This window comes from Sciurus carolinensis, chromosome 6 (assembly GCF_902686445.1).
Source record: "Sciurus carolinensis chromosome 6, mSciCar1.2, whole genome shotgun sequence".
NCBI classification, from domain to species: Eukaryota; Metazoa; Chordata; class Mammalia; order Rodentia; family Sciuridae; genus Sciurus; species Sciurus carolinensis.
Window position 1 is genome coordinate 53,967,238 of NC_062218.1, and position 18,722 is coordinate 53,985,959.

The following is an 18,722-nucleotide window of genomic DNA, read 5'->3' on the forward strand; positions in this document are numbered from 1 at the left end:
CAGCCTATCAGTCAATTTGCCTATCAGTCAATTTTATCTTTAGTTCTTGTCACAGTGACAACATATAATACATGTTCAGAAATAGTCATTGGGCAAATGACCTTTAAAAAGTCACTTAGCCTCTCTGAGTCTCAACCTCCTCATCTGTTAGAAGAGAATAATGCCCTTCTTACCCCATAAGGTTGTTTTTAGGTCTTACAAGATAGGAAGAATGAACTTCAGAATGGTAGTTAAGACTATGGGTTAATCCTAGCTCCCACCCTACCACTAGCTGTGTGGTCCTAGGTTGAGTACTCTTTTAATTTTCTCTTCAGTAAAATGAGAGTGACAACAATATGAAACTCACTGGGCTGTTGAAGGACTGAGTGAGTCCTACATGAAAAGCATTTCAAACAATGCCTACACATACACTAGTATTTTTATGTATTAGCTCTGAAGTAAGACGGGATTGGTAATGGAGAGAAGGGGGGACGAGAAAGATACACTCACAACACCAGTATTATTAGTTTGTATGTTTTAAGGAAGTAAAGGGTTGGTATCATTATTCTTAACTATTGTGTTTTCTTTTGTAATTAATAGCTAAACAGAGATTATTTTCCACAAATAAATTAAAATCATTATTAATGATTTATGTAAAATTTAGAGAAAAAAATTGCTATTTAATATAAAGAGAATTTCTCAAGTGATTTCTTGCTAAACCTGCAAAAGTTCTTTGAGACTATGTACTTAGTAGGTAGAAATTAGCAAAGATAAGGCTATTAGCTTAATTTATAGAGGACAGTTATTATGTCCCTGATACCTAACTTTATTTTTCATTGCATAAGCAATTCAGTGTTTGGATATTATGAATTCCATTAAAACTATAATTATGCAAGAAAAATAAAAACATCAGGGCATTTAGTTTTGCACATGTGTTCACCTGAGAGAATGTGATGTTTTTTAAAAAAAATCTCTGATTTAAATTTGATTTTATAGTACACATTTGTATCTTGACTTTGGATCAATAGAAATACCTCATCTCTATTCTTTTTCTGATTCTTTTTAGAGTTGGTGGTTCCAGGATTTTACTCAGAATGACATTAGGAAGAGAAGTGACATCTCCCCTGCAGACGGTCTCTACCTATACTGCCACTGGCAGAAATGTTTTAAGATGGGATCTTTCACCAGAGCAAATTAAAACAAGAACTGAGGAACTCATTGTACAGACCAAACAGGTGTATGATGCTGTTGGAATGCTCAACATAGAGGAAGTAACTTATGAGAACTGTTTACAGGTGCTGGCAGATGTAGAAGTGAAGTACATAGGTGAGTAGGATGCATTTCCTTTTGTGGACATCTAAAACCATTTTATGCTTTCTGTTTTGGCAGTCAATTTTCTAGTTTTATGAGAAATTGATTGTGTATAATGATTGGTTGCTTAGAATTAAATTGCCTAAGAAAATATACAAAATGCAAAATAAATAAAATTTTAAAATTAAACAAAATGACAAAAATTAAATTGCCTAAGATTTATACATTTTATTATGTTGGCAAAGATGCTGTAAACTGTGCACTTTCATCACACTCTTTTCTGGACAGCATTTTGACAATATCAAAACTTTCAGGAATTCCATACACTAAGCCAGGTGTGGTAGAGCATGCCTATAATCTGAGCAATTCAGGAGGCTGAGGCAGGAGAATTGCAAGCTTGAGGCCACCCTCAGCAACTTAGCAAGACCCTGTCTCAAATTAAAAAATAAAAAGGACTAGGGATATAGCTCAGTGGTTAAGTTGCCCCTAGGTTCAATCCCCAGTACCAAAACAAAGGAAAAGAAAGAAAAAGAATTTCATATCCTAGTCCAGCAATTGCACAATCAGGAATTATTTTCTAAGAAAATAATCAAATACAGGCAAATTCTTGGGTAAATTAATGTATAAATAGGCACTCTTATACAGCAGAAGTGCAAAAAATCCCTAAGTGTCAACCAGTAGAATCGTGGGTTTACAGTCACAATTTGATAGCCATATAAATTATGACCCATCCATCCTCTTTGTAGCACTTAAAATCACAGTTAGAAGCAGTATTTAATGACAGGAAATACAGAAGGAAAAAAAGCAAAATTTAATAATAGTTCTATTAGCGAGGCTTGTCCAGAGAAACAGAACCAATAGGGTGTGTTTTCCTGTGTAGGGGGACTGGGGGTGGGGTGTGCATATGTGTTTGTGTGCATGTAGAGAAAGAGATTATTATAGGGGATTGACTCAACGTGATATTGGAGGGTGGCAAGTCTAAATCCTGGAGTGTGAACCACAAGCCTAAGACCCGGGAGAGCCAGTTGTGTAGATGTACCCCGAGGCAGTCTGCTGAAGAGTTCTCCCTTGTTTGAGTGAGCCGAGCTTTTTGTGCTGTACAAGCTCTCAACAGACTGAACAAGGTTTCCCCACATTATGGAGGGCAGTCTGCTTTTCTTCAAGTTCACCTATTTAAATGTTAGTCTCATCAAAAATCACATCATCAAATAACACATCAAATCAATCCCTGATGCCAAAAAATAAAATTAGCCATCACAGTGGTTAATTTTTTGGGTGGTAGAATTAAAGTTGATTTTAGCATTCTTCTTTATGCATTTCTTTGTTTCTTCCATATTCTCGGCACTGAACATATATCATTTTAATAATATATTAGAGCCTTTGGGCTATAAGGAATGAAGATTTCATTTTGGTTACTTTTAAAAATTGGACATATTTTGTAGGATAATGTTGAAACAGCTTGACTGTGTATTGAGGATTCGTAAGAGAATATAAAACAGCTGCAGACCTGGATATCATAAACATTTGTATGCATTCTAGAATTTGGAAGATTCAGAATCCAGCACAGTCCTAGTGACCTGATCATCTCTTTGCCTCTACTAACCTTTCATCACCAAGAGTTCCCTACCCTGTGTCCCACTGTAATAAGGACTTGTCTATTTTCTCTTATCTTGCATTTGTTTCCATATCTGCCACCACTACCAACTGCTCCACTCACTAATGGCCACTACATCTTCCTATAAGTCTTGAGTTTAAACTCCTGAATGAAAGGATCTGGTTGGTCTTCTTAGTCAAAGTCAAAGGGATGGAGTTGATCCCTATTCAGCAGAGCTTTTCCAGCAGGTAATTTCATGTGCGTCTCCTACCTTTTTGTGGTTTGTCCTTGTTCTTGGTTCAGGTGCCTACTACTTCTTCAGTCATTTATGGCCAGGATGATATGCCTGCCTAGTAACACATTTGACTGGTATAAAACCAACAGGGAAAACAAAAACTCTTTTTAAAATAATTATTCTAAATTGTTTTCTCCCCAATAATAGATCGTTTAAATATACTTTAAGGTCTGTAATATTTGTTCTTGTTCTTCCCTGAATTTATCATTTTAGGGACTGAGGATGTGGCTCAGTGGTAGAGTGCTTACTTAGCATGCTTGAGGCCCTGGATTCAATCCCCTGCACTGAAAAAAAAAAAAAAAAAAAAAAAAAAAAAAAAAAAAACCTTGTGATTAATCATCAAAATTTTTTAGGTTGGGGTAGATTTTTTTAAAACAACCTTCTCTTGTCCATGTATGTTCTGAGAGTTCATTATGCCTTACAGTAGCTGTTAAAATCTCATTGGTCTAGTGCCATGGACTGGGCATCTGCATTGTTTTTAGTCTGGCAGGGAGAGCATAAGTCTGGTTCCAGGTCTTTGTGGCAAAGGAAGGAAGGAAATGGTTTTGAGTCTTATTGTTTATTTAAGAATATGTTTCCAGTTTTAAGCTCCTAAATTTTGTGTCACTCAGTTGGGTTTTTAAACAATTTTGATTCCTTCTTAATATCTTTTTAAGCTAATTTTTTAAAGCAAACAAAAGTTACAGCTATTTAGTTAACTATCACTTAAACAAATGCTATCTGTTCTAAAAGTTATATCTTCTGTTCCATTTTTTTCCTTAACCAACAGACATAAAATTACATATTTTATCAAACTCTAAAATATAATTGCATAATTACATAGTTTGATTTTTAAAAATATATATTATGGATTTCTTCTGATATTTCTGGCAGGTATTTTTTAATAGCTTTTTTTTGAACAGTGTTATGAGAGGATGGATATGAGTGAGGCAGCTTGTTTGAACTATTTCTTGGTGGCGTGGTGGCACATGCCTGGAATCCCAGCGATTTGGGAGACTGAGATGGGGATTTTGAGTTCAAAGCCAGCCTCAGCCACTTAGCAAGGTCCTAAGCAACTCAGTGAGACCGTGTCTCTAAATAAAATACAAAAAGGGCTAGGGATGTGGCTCAGTGGTTGAGTGCCCCTGTGTTCAATTCCCAGTACCAAAAATAAATTAATTAAATAAAATTGCAGAGATTGATTTTTAAAAATATGCATTATGGATTCTGATATTTCTGGCAGGTATTTTGTAACAGTATTATAAGAGGACAGATATGAGTGAGGCAGCTTGTTTGTACTTTTTCTTGTTGTGTAAAGGATAACTGCTGTCTACTATATATCACATATGTAAATTTTACATTTTTTTAATTAATTTTTATTGTAAACAAATGGGATACATGTTTCTCTGTACATGGAGTAAAGGCATACCATGTGTGTAATCATACATTTACATAGGGTAATGTTGTTTGGTTCATTCTGTTATTTTTTCCTTCCCACCCAACCCTCCCACCCCTCTTTTCCTTCTATACAGTCCCTCCTTCCTCCATTCTTGTCCCCCGACTATCCTCCATTATGTGTCATCATCCGCTTATCAGTGAGATCATTCATCCTTTGGTTTTTTTGAGATTGGCTTATCTCACTTAGCATGATATTCTCCAATTTCATCCATTTGCCTGCAAATGCAAATTTTACATCTTCATAACATCTTCAAATGACTAAAGGTAATAAAAATGTATTTGTCACAGCATAGTCACAGATATCATTATAATCATACTCATTTTTATTCTACTTCATTATTTTATTGATAATCAGAGTTTTTCCCAATTAAAGTCAAAATGTAAATATATGATAAACCCAACAACCAACTTCAACGTGTGACCTAACAGCCAGACCAAACTGTTATCATTGTTTAACAGGAAAATCCCCAATATCTAACTGCTTACTTTCCGTATCCATTTAGATTTCTGAGAATGCTCTAAAATTATAAGTGTTTTTTAATGTTTATGTGCTATGTGCATTTGACATAAGGTTCAAACTTTGATTAGATTCTCTAAGGAGACTATAGTTAAAAAAAAAAAATTGGTAAATTCTATTTTGAGAAAACCACATCCTGCTATAAAAAAGTTTCTTGAACATACTCTGTCTTTGCCAGACCCCAGGCTTGCAGTTTCTACTTTTCTGACCCTGAGCCCATCCTGCTTCTCCATAGTACTACCTAGTGCCCCAACCCTCAAGAGCTGCTGCCTCTGATTTAGTATCCCATTCATTTGACAACCAATAGGTTCTGTCCTCTGTTGCTTTTTATATGCCCTATTCCTTCTTCCCTGAATCATAAGATGCCTCAGCATAGGAAATATGGCTTTATCTTGATACATTCCCAGTTAATAAATTACACCCTAAAAATACTTTGATAAGTGCACAGTGCATCTTATTGTTCATGTTTATGCCAAGTGGAGCAGCCAAGTTATGCATTAGTTGCTGTTTCTTGGTGGCCTTAGAAACCTTTCAGAAAGTATGAAATGAAAGACTTACATCAGCATAATCATTCATCTAGGCAGGAGGCGTTTGGCCTGATATCGATTTGGCAAGTCCAGCACATTCATATTGTTTTTTCTCTATCAACAGTGGAAAGAACCATGCTAGACTTTCCTCAGCATGTGTCCTCTGACAAAGAAGTACGGGCAGCAAGTACTGAAGCAGACAAAAGACTTTCTCGTTTTGATATTGAAATGAGTATGAGAGAAGATATATTCAAGAGAATTGTTCATTTACAGGTAAATGGTATTAAAATTTTCTTTAAAGGAGAAGAAAAGCTACAAAAAAAAAAATTAAGAACCTGGGGCTGAAGGTATAGCTCAGTAGTAAAATAAGAGTTTTGCATGCATGAGCCCTGGGTTTAATACTCACCACCACCAAAGAATTAAGAAAATGAAAACCTTTGACATAAGATACATAGTATTGGAATTTTCCTAGATTTTGTTTCCAATGATTATAATAATGGGCATTACATAGTAATATGTATTGTTATATCACATAGTTTTACATCAAATAGCTAATTCCATTGACTTAGAATTAAAGACCAAGGTGGAAGAGTGCACATCTGCAAATATAAGGCTTTTTAATCATTATGAATTTGATAGTTCATGTAAAAACATCTTTGAATTTTCAAAATACTGCAAGATTTTTATTAGACCCATAGAAGCAAATGAAATCGAGTTGTTTATGAGTAAATATCTGGTGGTTTTTGCCATAGTACTGATGATGTGCTGCTGGTTCTACATGCCAGAGTCAGTCTGTCTGTCATCCTGACTCAAAATTGATGGATAATGAATGTTCTAGGTGGGTCTGCCTCAAGTCTTCTTATCACCATTGGAGATTTGCTTCTTAGCATTTCCATCTGGTCTTTGCTTTAAATTTTTAATTTTTCTGAGATCATAGCAATTTGGGAAACAACTGGATATTTTTCAGTCCTAGGCATTCTTTGTTTCATTGCAGATTTCCTTCTGCAAAATTGCAGAAAAATTTTGGTCCTTTGTTTTTTAATGACAAAAATTGAAATAAAGCATTTCAAATAAAACTGCTTTTTAATTTGCAACTCATTATAGAATGTGTAATCAGATCTTTATTTAGACATGTAAGATGTACATGCTGTTTATTTCCTAGTATCAGACATCATTTTTTCACTGGGTAGTTGATAATCATCTATGATTTGTAATAGTTAATCTTTAGCACTATAAAATAATATAATTCATGATATTCCTTATTAGCTTTTTTTCCTTTGGTCACAGATATTATTCTATGTGATTTTATTTTATTTCCAGATAAATGAAATAATTTTATATGTTATTTCACAATTTCTCCCTGGAGATTCCTTTTTTTTTTTTTTTTTTTTTGGTACCAGAGATTGACCCCTGAGGTGCTTAACCACTCAGCCACATTCCAGCCCTTTTTACTTTTTTTTTTTTTTTTTTTTTTTTTTTAATTTTTATTTTGAGGCAGGGCCTCACTAAGTTGCTTAGGGCCTCACTTAATTGCTGAGGCTGGCTTCAAACTTGCAATCCTCCTGCTTCAGCCTCCTGAGTTGCAGGGATTATAGATGTGCACCACTGTGCCCAACCATTCCTTCTTTACTTCCTTCTATTTTTTGTGGTGCTGGGGACTGAACTTAGGGCTTCAAGGACTTGGCAAACATTTTACCACTGAACTACCCCCAGCCCACATCATGATTTTTTTGTTGTTGTTCTAATTAGTTATACATGACAGAATGCATTTTGACACCTCATACATAAATGGAGTATAATTTCTCATTCTTCTGATTGTACATGATGTATAATACACCAGTCATGTACTCATATATGCACATAAGATAATAATGTCGAACTCATACTACTATAATTCCTGCCCCCTTAACTCCTCCCCTTCCTGAACTCCCCTCTGCCTAATCCAAAGTACCTCTGTTCTTCCCTATCCCCCGCGTTATTGTGGATTAGCATTCACATATTAGAGAAAACATTTGGCCTTTGGTTTTTTAGGATTGGCTTATTTTGCTTAGCATGATATTCTTGAGCGCCATCCATTTACTGGCATGCATTTACTTCTTCTTTAAGACTGAGTAATACTCTATTGTGTATATATACCACATTTTCTTTACATTCATCTGTTGAGGGCATCTAGGTTGGTTCCATAGTTTAGATATTGTGAATTGAGCTGCTATAAACATTGATGTGGCTGCATTATTGTTCTATGCTGATTTTAAGTCCTTTGATATAAACTGAGGAGTGGGATAGCTGGGTCAAATGACGATTCCATTCCAAGATTTCTGAGGAATCTCCATACTGCTTTGCATAATTGTTGTACTACTTTGCATTCCCACCAGCAATGTATGGGTGTACCTTTTCCCCGACATCCTCGTCAACATTTATTGTTGCTTGTATTCTTGATAATTTCTATTCTGACTGGAGTGAGATGCAGTCTTAGAGTAGTTTTGATTTGCATTTCTCTATTTGCTAGAGATGTGGAACATTTTTTCATGTATTTGTTGATTGATTATATTTCTTTCGTGAAGTGTCTGTTAAGTTCTTAACGCATTTATTGATTGGGTTATTTGGTTTTTTGGTGTTTTTTGTGCTCTTTATATATCCTGGAGATTAATGCTTTATTCCAGGTGCCTGTAGTAAAAATTTTCTCCTATTCTGTAGGTTCTCTCTTCATGTTCTCAATTGTTTCCTTTGCTAAGAAGAAGCCTTTTAGTTTGAATCCATCCCATTTATTGATTCTTGATTTTACTTCTTGTGCTTTAGAAGTCTCATTAAGGAAGTCAGATCCTAGATCCATATGTGAAGATTTGGGCCTACTTTTTCTTCTGTTAGGTGCAGGGTCTTTGTTCTAGTGCCTAAGTCTTTGATTCACTTTGAGTTGAGTTCTGTGCAGGGTGAGAGATAGGGGTTTAATTTCATTTTGTTACATATGGATTTCCAGTTTTCCCAGCACCATTAGTTGAAGAGGTTGTCTTTTCTCCAATGAATGTTTTTGGCACCTTTGTCTAGTACGAGATAACTGTATGTGGGTTTGTCTCCGTGTCTTCTATTCTGTACCATTGGTATACATGTTGGTTTTGGTTGCACTGCCATGCCATTTTTGTTACTATGGCTCTGCAGTATAGTTTAAGGTCTGGTATTGTGATTCCTCCTGCTTTACTCTTCTTGCTAAGGATTGCTTTGGTTGTTCTGGATCTCTATTTTTCCAAATGAATTTCATGATTGCTTTTTCTACTGCTATGAAGAGTGTCATTGGAATTTTAATAGGAATTGCATTAAATCTATATAATGCTTTTGTTAGTATGGACATTTTGACAATATTAATTCTGCCTATCCAGGAGCATGGAGATAGTTCCATCTTCTAAGGTCTTCTTCAGTTTCTCTCTTTAGTATTCGATGGTTTTCATTGTAGAGGTCTTTCACTTCATTTGTTAGATTGATTCCCAAGTATTTCATTTTATTTTATATTTTTGAGACTATTGTGAATGGAGTACTTTTCCTAATTTCTCTTTCAGTAGATTCATCCCTGATGTATAGGAACATGTTTGATTTGTGGGTATTGATTTTATATCCCGCTACTTTGCTGAATTCATTTAGTAGTTCTGGAAGATTTCTGGTAGAATTTTTTGGATCTTCTAAATGTAGAATCATGTCATTAGCAAATAGTGATAGTTTGAGTTCTTCCTTTCCTATTCGTATCCTTTTAATTTCTTTCTTATGTCTAATTGCTCTGGCTAGCGCTTCAAGGATGATGTTGAATGGAAGTGGTGAAAGAGGGTATCCTTGTCTTGTTCCAGTTTTTAGAGGAAATGCTTTCAGTTTTTCTTTGTTTAGAATGATATTGGCCTTGGGTTTAGCATATATAGCTTTTATGATATTGAGGTATGTTCTTACTGTCCCTATGTTTCTAGTGTTTTGAACATGAAAGGGTGCTGTATTTTGTCAAATGCTTTTTCTGCATCTATTGGAATGTTCATTTGATTCTCATCTTTAAGTCTTTTCATGTGATGAATTACGTTTATTGATTTCCATATATTGAACCAACCTTGCATTCCTGAAATGAACCTCACTTGATTGTGGTGCACTATCTTTTTAATATGTCTATGTATGTGAATTGCCAGAATTTTATTGAGAATTTTTGCATCTGTGTTCATCAGGGATATTGGTCTGAAGTTTTCTTTCCTTGATGTGTCTTTGTTTGGTTTTGATATCAGGGTGATATTAGCTTCATAGAATAAGTTTGGGAAGGGTTCCTTCCTTCTTTAATTTTTCTTTGAAGGTCTTGTAGAATTCATCTGAGAATCAATCCTGGTCCTAGACTTTTCTTGGTAGGCTTTTGATGGTGTCTTCTATTTCATTGCTTGAAATTGACCTGTTTAGGTTGGTATGTCCTCCTAATTCAGTTCGGGTAGGTCATATGTTTCTAGAAATTTGTCACTGTCTTCAAGATTTTCTCTCTTATTGTAGTATAAATTTTCAAAATGATTTCTAATTATCTTCTGTATATTAGTAGTGTACAAGGTGATATTTCCTTTTTCATCACAAATTTCAGTAATTTGAGTTTTCTCCCACTTTCTCTTCATTAGTGTGGTAGGACTTTATCAGTTTTGTTTTTTTCAAAAAAACACAACTTTTTGTTTTGTCAATTTTTCAATTGTTTCTTTTGTTTCTGTTTCATTGATTTCAGCTCTGATTTTAATTATTTCCTGTCTACCACTTTTGGTGTTCGATTTGTTCCTCTATTTCTAGGGCTTTGAGATGTAATATTAGGTAATTTATTTTATTGACTTTTTATTCTTCTAATGAATGAGCTCAGTTCAGTGAACTTTCCTCTTAGCACTGCCTTCATAGTGTCCCAGAGATTTTGATATGTTGTACTGGTGTTCTCATTTACCCTGTGTATATTTTTTTCACCTCTGATTTCTTCTACTATCCATTCAGCATTCAATAGTGTATTATTTAGTCTCCAGGTGCTAAAGTAACTTGTATTTTTTATTTTATCATTGATATCTAATTCTGTCTGATAGAATACAGGGTATTATCTTTTTTTTTTTTTTGTATTTACTAAGAGTTGCTTTGTGACATAAGATACGGGCTATTTTAGAGAAGGATCTGTGTGCTGCTGAGAAGAAAGTGTATTTGCTCTCATTGATGGATGAAATATTCTATGTGTCCATTAAGTGTAAGTTATTGATTATATTATTTAATTCTATAGTTTGTTTGTTTAGTTTTTGTTTGGAAGATCTATCCAGTAGTGAGAGAAGTATATTAAAGTCACCCAGTATTATTGTGTTGTGGTCCATTTGATTATTGAAATTGAGAAGGGTTTGTCTGATGTACATAGATGCTCCATTGTTCAGGGCATAAATATTTATAATTGTTGTGTCTTGCTGATGTATAATTCCCTTAAGCAATATGAAATGTCCTTCTTTGTCTCTTCTGATTAACTTTGACTTGAAGTACACTGTATCTGATATGAAGATGGAAACCCCTGCTTGTTTACATGATCCGTATGAGTGGTATGTTTTTTCTCATCCTTTCATCTTCAGTCTCTGGATGACTTTGCCTATTAGGTGAGTCTCTTGGAGACAGCATATTGTTGGGTCTTTCCTATGGTTTGGATATGAGGTATCCTCCAAAAGCTCACGTGTAAGACAATTCAAGAAGGTTCAGAGGAGAAATGATTGGGTTTTAAGAGTCTTAACCCAATCAGTGAATTAATCCCCCAGTAGGGATTAACTGAGTGGTAACTGAAGTGGTAGGGTGTGACTGGAGTAAATTGGAATTGGGGCCTAGCTTTAGGGTATTTTGTATCTGGAGAGACTCTTTCTCTCTGCTTCCTGATGATGTGAGCTGCTTCCCTCTGCCACACTCTTCCACCATGATGTTCAGTCTCACAGCTAAAAAGCTGACTGAAACAGTCTTGTTTTATAATCCAGTCTGACCGTCTCCGTCTTTTGATTAATGAGTTAGGCTGTTAACATTCAAGGTTATTATTATTTTTTTTTTAGTTGTCAATGGATTTTTTATTTAATTTATTTATATGTGGTACTAAGTATTAAACCCAGGGCCTCACACATGCCAGGTAAGCACTCTACCATTGAGCCACAACTTCAGCCCCTCATGGTTATTATTGAGATGTGATTTATATTCCTGGTCATTTGGTTTATTTCTGGTTTTTAATTTGACTTAGTCTCTTCTTTTTTTTTTTTTGTTCCTGGGGATTGAACCCAGGGCCTTGTGCTTGCAAGGTAAGCACTCTACCAACTGAGCTATATCCCTAGCCCCTTAGTTTCTCCTTTGATTGACTATTCCTTTAGCATAATTCCTCCCTTTGCTGATTTTCACTTTTTTTTTTTTTTATGCCGTCCTCATGGAAAATTTTGTTGAGACTGTTTTGTAGTGCAGGCTTTGTAGTAGTGAATTTGTTATAAGCTTAGTTTTGCAGGTGTAGCATTCTTGGTTGGCATCCATTTTCTTTCAGAAATATATATTCATATATATTATTTCAGAACTTCCTAGCTTTGAGGATCTGGATTGAGAAATCAGCTGAGATCCAAATTGGTTTCCCCCATACATAATTTTCTCTCACGACTATTAAGACTCTATCCTTATTCTGTATGTTAATTATTCTTATTATAATGTGCCTTGGTGTGGGTCTGCTGTAATTTTGTACATTTGGGGGTCCCATAAACCTCTCGTATTTGATTTTCCATTTCATTCTTTATGTTTGGGAAATTTTCTGATATTATGTCATTGAGAAGATTGTATATTCCTTTGATTTTCATCTCTGTGCCTTCATCTGTCCCAGGAAATCTTAAATTTGGTCTTTTCATGTTATCCGTGGGAGTTCTGTTCTTGGTTTCTTATCATCAGCTTATGACAACTTTATTTTCAAGATTATATGTTTTGTCTTCATTGCCTGAGGTTCTGTCTTCTAAGTGTTCCAGCTATTGTTGATACTTTTCATTGAATTTTTAATTTGGTTTATTGATTCCTTCATTTTGTGGATTTCTGCTTGATTTCTTTTCAGGATCTCTTATCTCTTTATTGAAGTGATCTTTCACCTCCTGAAATTTATCTCTGATTTCACTCCTTACATCATCCTTCATGTCGCAGATCAGTTTAACTACCACATCATGACTTCTAAGTTCTTGTTTGGAATAATTTTTTTGTTACTATTCTACCTTCCGTGATTCTTATGAATATTAGAAAGATATGGAAGCCTTGTTACTTTAGATTTTCTTGTCATACTTTTAAATTTTTATATATTTGGAATTAATCCCACTAAATTAGGCAATAAATGCTGCATATAGAGTAGACTAGCATACCCTAGTGACCTGATAGACATGAGTGTACTCATTACATTTGTGTATTTTGGGGGGCAGGTTCATTTCAGGACTTTATTGTAATGATTTAAGGTAGTTTCAGATTTAGTTCCATAATTTTTCCTCTTTCCAACAGAGCAATTGCTCTCATACATGTGGATTATTGGGTAAACATTCCCAGAATCTTCTAAAGTTTCTGTGAAGGATATATGAGAATAATAAATGCTAACTATTGTTTATTTTTACATTAAAAGTCATTACATGAATTTATTTACTTTAAAATACCTTCCTTTACAGGCAATTATTTAGGTGATATTTTTTAAAATGTGGAATGATCAGTGTCAGGTTTCTGCTAAGGTTGGACACTTTAGTAACTGGTAAACCTCATCCCATTTATAACTAAAGGACAATCAGATATAATCCAAATAATCTATTTCTTTTTCTCTACTAATACTGTAATCAAAATAAGAACCATGATATAATACATAAAGCCTTCATTAAGCTGGATAAATCAGATCTTAAATTAATATGAAGTCAGCAACTTCAGGCATGCTCTACTAAAATAATAGTACTCTGAATAATGCCGAGTTCCCAAGATACCACAAACATAGATAATAATCAAATATAATATAATATTATCCAAGTTGGGTAATTATGAATCGTGGCCTTTACATTCTAGTTTTATTTCATTTCCAAATAATCTAATTTTCTTTCTAGCTCTGTTTTTCACTTAGGATTAATAAACAGAAATGTGAAATTACATTTCACAGTTCTCTGTACAAATCTGTGCCCAGTGAACATTCCAGTCATCCACTGATGCATAACATGTTACCCCAAAAGTTAGCGGCCAAAAATAGCAATAGTCATTTTATTTTCTCTGAGAGTGTCTGTTGGTCAGGAATTCAGAAGGAGTTCATTTGAGCAGTTCTGATTTGGGGGTCACACATGTAATTATAGACATTGGTGGCTTGTATTGAAGTGGACAGGAGCTGATCAGGGATCTTTTTCTTTGTGTAGTCTCTGGGTACCTTGATCAGCTTGGGTTGTTGTAACAAAGTACCATAGACTGAATACTTAAACAACAGAAATTTGTTTTTTTACAGTTCTGAAGGCTGGAAGCCTGAGATAAGAGAGCCAGATAATCAGGGTTTTATGAGACATCTCTGACTGCCCCTTTCCATGGTGTGCTCACATGACTTTTCCTCAGTATATGCTTGGGGTGTGGGGATGAATATCTGCTCTTCTTTTTATAAGTCTACCAATCCTTTCAAAGTAGGATCCCACCCCTTTGACCTCATTTAACCAAAATTACCTCCTAAAAGCCCATCTCCAAATAGAGTCACACTGGGGTTTAGGGCTTCAACAAATGAATTTTGAGAGAACTCAGTTCAATCCATTACAAAGGAAATATTCAAGTAATCTCTTTATGTGGGTTAATTGGGGCTTCTTCCCACATGACAGCATTAGTGTGGAAGGACTTCCATACTGGAGACCCAGGTCCCCAAGACAAGTATGCCAGAAAACCACATAGAATCTGCTTTGTGTTTTATGACCTCTCATTTGTCACATAGCTTCACTTCTGCCATACTGCATGCTATATTAGAGGATACTATAGCTTGGATCTTGAATGTCCTCCAAAGCTCCATGTGTTGAGAGCTTAGTTCCCAACTTGTGGCAATATTGAGTAGTGGTATCTTTAGGAAGTGGGGCCTTGTGGAAGGAAGTTAGGTCATTGGGGGCATGCCCTTGAAGGAGATATTGGTATCCTGGCTCCTTCCTTTCTCTCTCTTTACTTCCCAGACACCGTGAGGTAAACAAATTTACTCCACTACGCACTCTTCACCATGATAAACTTCTTTGCCACAGGCCCAAAAAACAATAGAGCCAAGCAACCATGGACTGAAACTTCTGAAACTAGAGGCCAGAATAAACTTCATCTACTTAATAAGTTGATTTACTAGGGTTTTTTGACACAGCAACAGAAAGCTAGCACAGAAGACTAGTCAGTGTGCTGTGCCCAGATTTAAGGAATACCACATCTCAGCCTGGGGAGTATCAATTAATTTGCAGTCATGTTTTTAAAACTTCCGAAATAAGTAGTTTGTTGACTAAATGGATAGAAAAAAATCATAGTAGAACATAAGACTAACCAGTGTGCTGTGGTCTTAGTTCCCTCCCCGCTGATTGGTGACTTGTAATACTTCTTTACATCTGTATAACAATAGAGCTGATTTAACCTTTACACCTACCTTGTGAGGTAACCCTTTTTGTAAATAGAGAAATGGAAGCTCAGAAATGGAAACCTACCAAGAGCCACAGAAATGATTGGTAAATGCTTACCAGGCATCATGTAGACTTTATATTAATTCCTACCTCAAAAGATGGAGATATTTTGTTTGATTCTCTTTTGACCCTCTGGCAGAAAACTTGGTACAGAGGAAGGATTAAATAAATGTTCATAAAACTAAAGTGAGAAACAAGATAGTGGCGGGTTTGGAAAACAGGCCTTCAGTAATTGGGGCTAGAACATGAGCTGTTGGATCTCTTATGATAAATAGAAAAAGAATTCCTAATGCATTAAGATCTTAAAATTCTAAAGTTTAAAGCTTCTAGAAGTTTATATAGGGTGATATCTGGGCAGGAATGTGTATTTCTTAAATAAGACACGAGAAGTACTATGACATATAAGATTAACAGGCTTGACTACCTTAAAATAAAGAACTTCTGATCACAACATGAAAAGACAAATACTAAAAAAAGAAAATTGCAAAACACTTCACTAGTAAAGCATTCTACAATGTATAAAGAACTACTACAATCAAAAACAGAGACATCCCAGTGGAAAGATGTACAGATGACATGAAGAGATAGTTCAGAAGAACCACAAATGTCAATTAAACATGTTAAAAGATGTTCAGCCTCATTAATAATCAGGGAAATGCAAATTACCTCAATAAGTTGCTATTTTTCACTCACAAGATGAGCAAAAATAATAAGTGTTTTGATCAGTGGAAATGTTCATTTACTGCTAATACAAACATAATTAGTTAAAAATGGTAATAACTAATTTGGAGAAAACATTAGTATTATAAAACTGATCTTAAATTCTCTACAACCTATTTGCACTGCCCAGCTCTGCCTCAGTATTTACCCAGAGATGCTTTTGCATGTATTCATAGATGCAATTGGACAAATGTTCATAGCAACATTGTAACAAAACACTGAAATAACCCAGATTTCCATCAGCAACAAAATGGATCAATCAAATGTGGTACATTTATTCAATGGAATATTTTATAGCATTGAAATGAAGAAACTAGGAACAATGGAACAATATGTCTCAATCTTAGTAACAATGAAAGAAAGAAATTGCTGTGTGCAGCATATTGCACATATATACATATATATGCATATTTTTAAGAGCATTATAGTTATATATAGTAGTTGGGTACATTTTGACAAAATCATACATGTAAGGAATTTGATTTCAGTCCCTGTTACCCCCTTTTTTCCATTCCCTCCTCCTTCCCCCTATTTTTCTTCTGGACTCTCTACTGATTTTCTTTTTGCTCGTTTCTTTATTTTTGATCATATACATGAATAAATTCCGTTTGGTACACTTATATATGCATATAACATGATTTTATTTAATTCATTCCATATTTCCTCTCCTTTCTCATCCTTCCTCCCTCCTTGATTCTCCTACTCCACCAGCATGATGTCATTTTATAAAGCTCAGAACTAAACAAGATATACATAAAGTGGTAAAAAAGGACAAAATGTTTATCATAAAATTATTTTGTATAGGTTCCCAGTTGTCTTAATAAATGCAAAAGAGCATTGTTAATGTCCTGAATCTTAAGTGAAGAATGTATTTAATTTGTTCCTATAATTTACATATACATAATTTTATTCATTTGTGGATATCAAATATTTCATTAAAATTAAAATACTAAATGAATACTTTATTCCACAAAAGGAAAAGAAAATAAGGATTTCTTCATTTGGCTGGAAAATGGCCAAATGTCAAAAGCCACCAAATGGCCATACGTCTTGGTGTTTTCCAGTTCTGAGAAGGCTTCTCAATCATTAAGTTATAAAAAACAACAAAAATCAAAGAAAGTTTCGTACATGCAATCTCTAGCCATATTAGTGAGAAAATGTACATGTCTTTAATCCAGACATATTTTATTACTACTAAATAATAAATGTACAAGAGAAATTCTTTGGGAAAATAAAGGCTGAATTATGCAAGCTAAGTTTGTGAAATAGAAAGACCTATTTGTAATATTGTTTATATTTTTTCAGAGCTGTGGGCCAACTGGAGATTTAAAGGGGGAAGTTTTAATATTAGTGCTGATGAATAGGTCATGGGATTAAGAATAGATGCTTGCTTTCTTTGTTTTGTTTTGTTTTGTTTTTGTGGTGCTGGGGATTAAGCCCAGCATACTGAGCAGGTGTGCTACCACTGAACTATGCCCCCAGGCCAACTGTGGATGCTTTTAAGCATTATGTGATCTCTCCTATGCCACCAACACTGGAGGCCCAGTGTCCCAAATTAAAATACAAGAACTGGTACCTTAAAACCATGCCCAAAGAAATAAAAATCCGACTCAATTTCATTTATAATTTAATTCCTTTTATTTACCATGCTTTCTTGGGATTTTTTTTTTCCACATTTTTTGTTGGTACATTATAGTTTGGGATTTGTTGTTACATATTTGTACATGCACACAGTATTACAATATAACTTGGCCAATATCACTCCCCAGCACTTCCTTCTTCCCTCCCTACCTACTTTCTTGGTTTTGAAATATGTAATTGTAGTCATTCTTCATAATTAATACTACTGAACCTTGTAATTTTGTCAGGCCTCTAAAAGCCTGGGGATCCAGATGTAAGCATCAACCACCATGGCTTAGCTTCCCCGTTGACCCAGTGCCCCCTTTTTTGTGCCTCCACTTTGTCCAAGTACTTAATCTCTTTTTTTCTCACACTACATGATATTGACCTCACCTGCTAATAGATCTTTTCCCCCCCTTCATATGACTTCAAGCACCTCAAGAATATTTGGCTTTATTTCCTTGGTGTCTGACATAAACAGGAGCTCAGTAAATGTACATTGAATGAAATCAAACTAGCCCCCAATAAAATGTGTCTTCCTGCAGTGTGGTGCCCCACATCAGTGTCTTTCCGACTGACTCACAGACAAACCATGAATTCTGGATGGCATATTGAGTCAGTAGTCAGCCAGGAGGGCCTTCTTCTGCATCCCTCTAGTCCAGGAATGAAATAGTAGGATAAAAATCTAACAATAAATGTCATGAATTGGAGCGGCGTGTCGGGGGGACACAGAAGAAAAAGGAAACTGAAACTGAACTGCAAATAAAACAAGTAAACAAGTTATTTCCCTATTTTGGCTTTCGAAATAGGCTCCAATAGCACAAATGTCTTTATATTTCCTTAGCCAATTCAAAGTTTGTGAATTCATTTTTAAATGATATTCAGAGGAAGGGGCAGTCTCAATCTTCAACAATATTCTTTCAACAATATTGTAATTTCTACTTTGTATACATAGTATGCACAATATTAAAAATCTCACGGAAATAATGTCTTTATCTTTGTTTATCTATGTACGTTAGTGTTTTAGTCAGATTTTTTTTCACTGCTGTGACTAAAAGGGCCCAATCAATACAAT

General features: G+C 34.9%; 1 protein-coding gene across 1 annotated transcript in view; it reads left to right on the forward strand.

The window, feature by feature from the left end:
* Nln (neurolysin) overlaps nucleotides 1-18,722 on the forward strand; it is a 104,070-nt gene that overhangs the window by 34,229 nt on the left and 51,119 nt on the right. Inside the window, exons 2-3 of the mRNA XM_047556584.1 lie at nucleotides 1,046-1,305; nucleotides 5,785-5,933. Coding sequence (XP_047412540.1) covers nucleotides 1,046-1,305; nucleotides 5,785-5,933 — 409 coding nt within the window. The remainder of the gene's footprint in view (nucleotides 1-1,045; nucleotides 1,306-5,784; nucleotides 5,934-18,722) is intronic.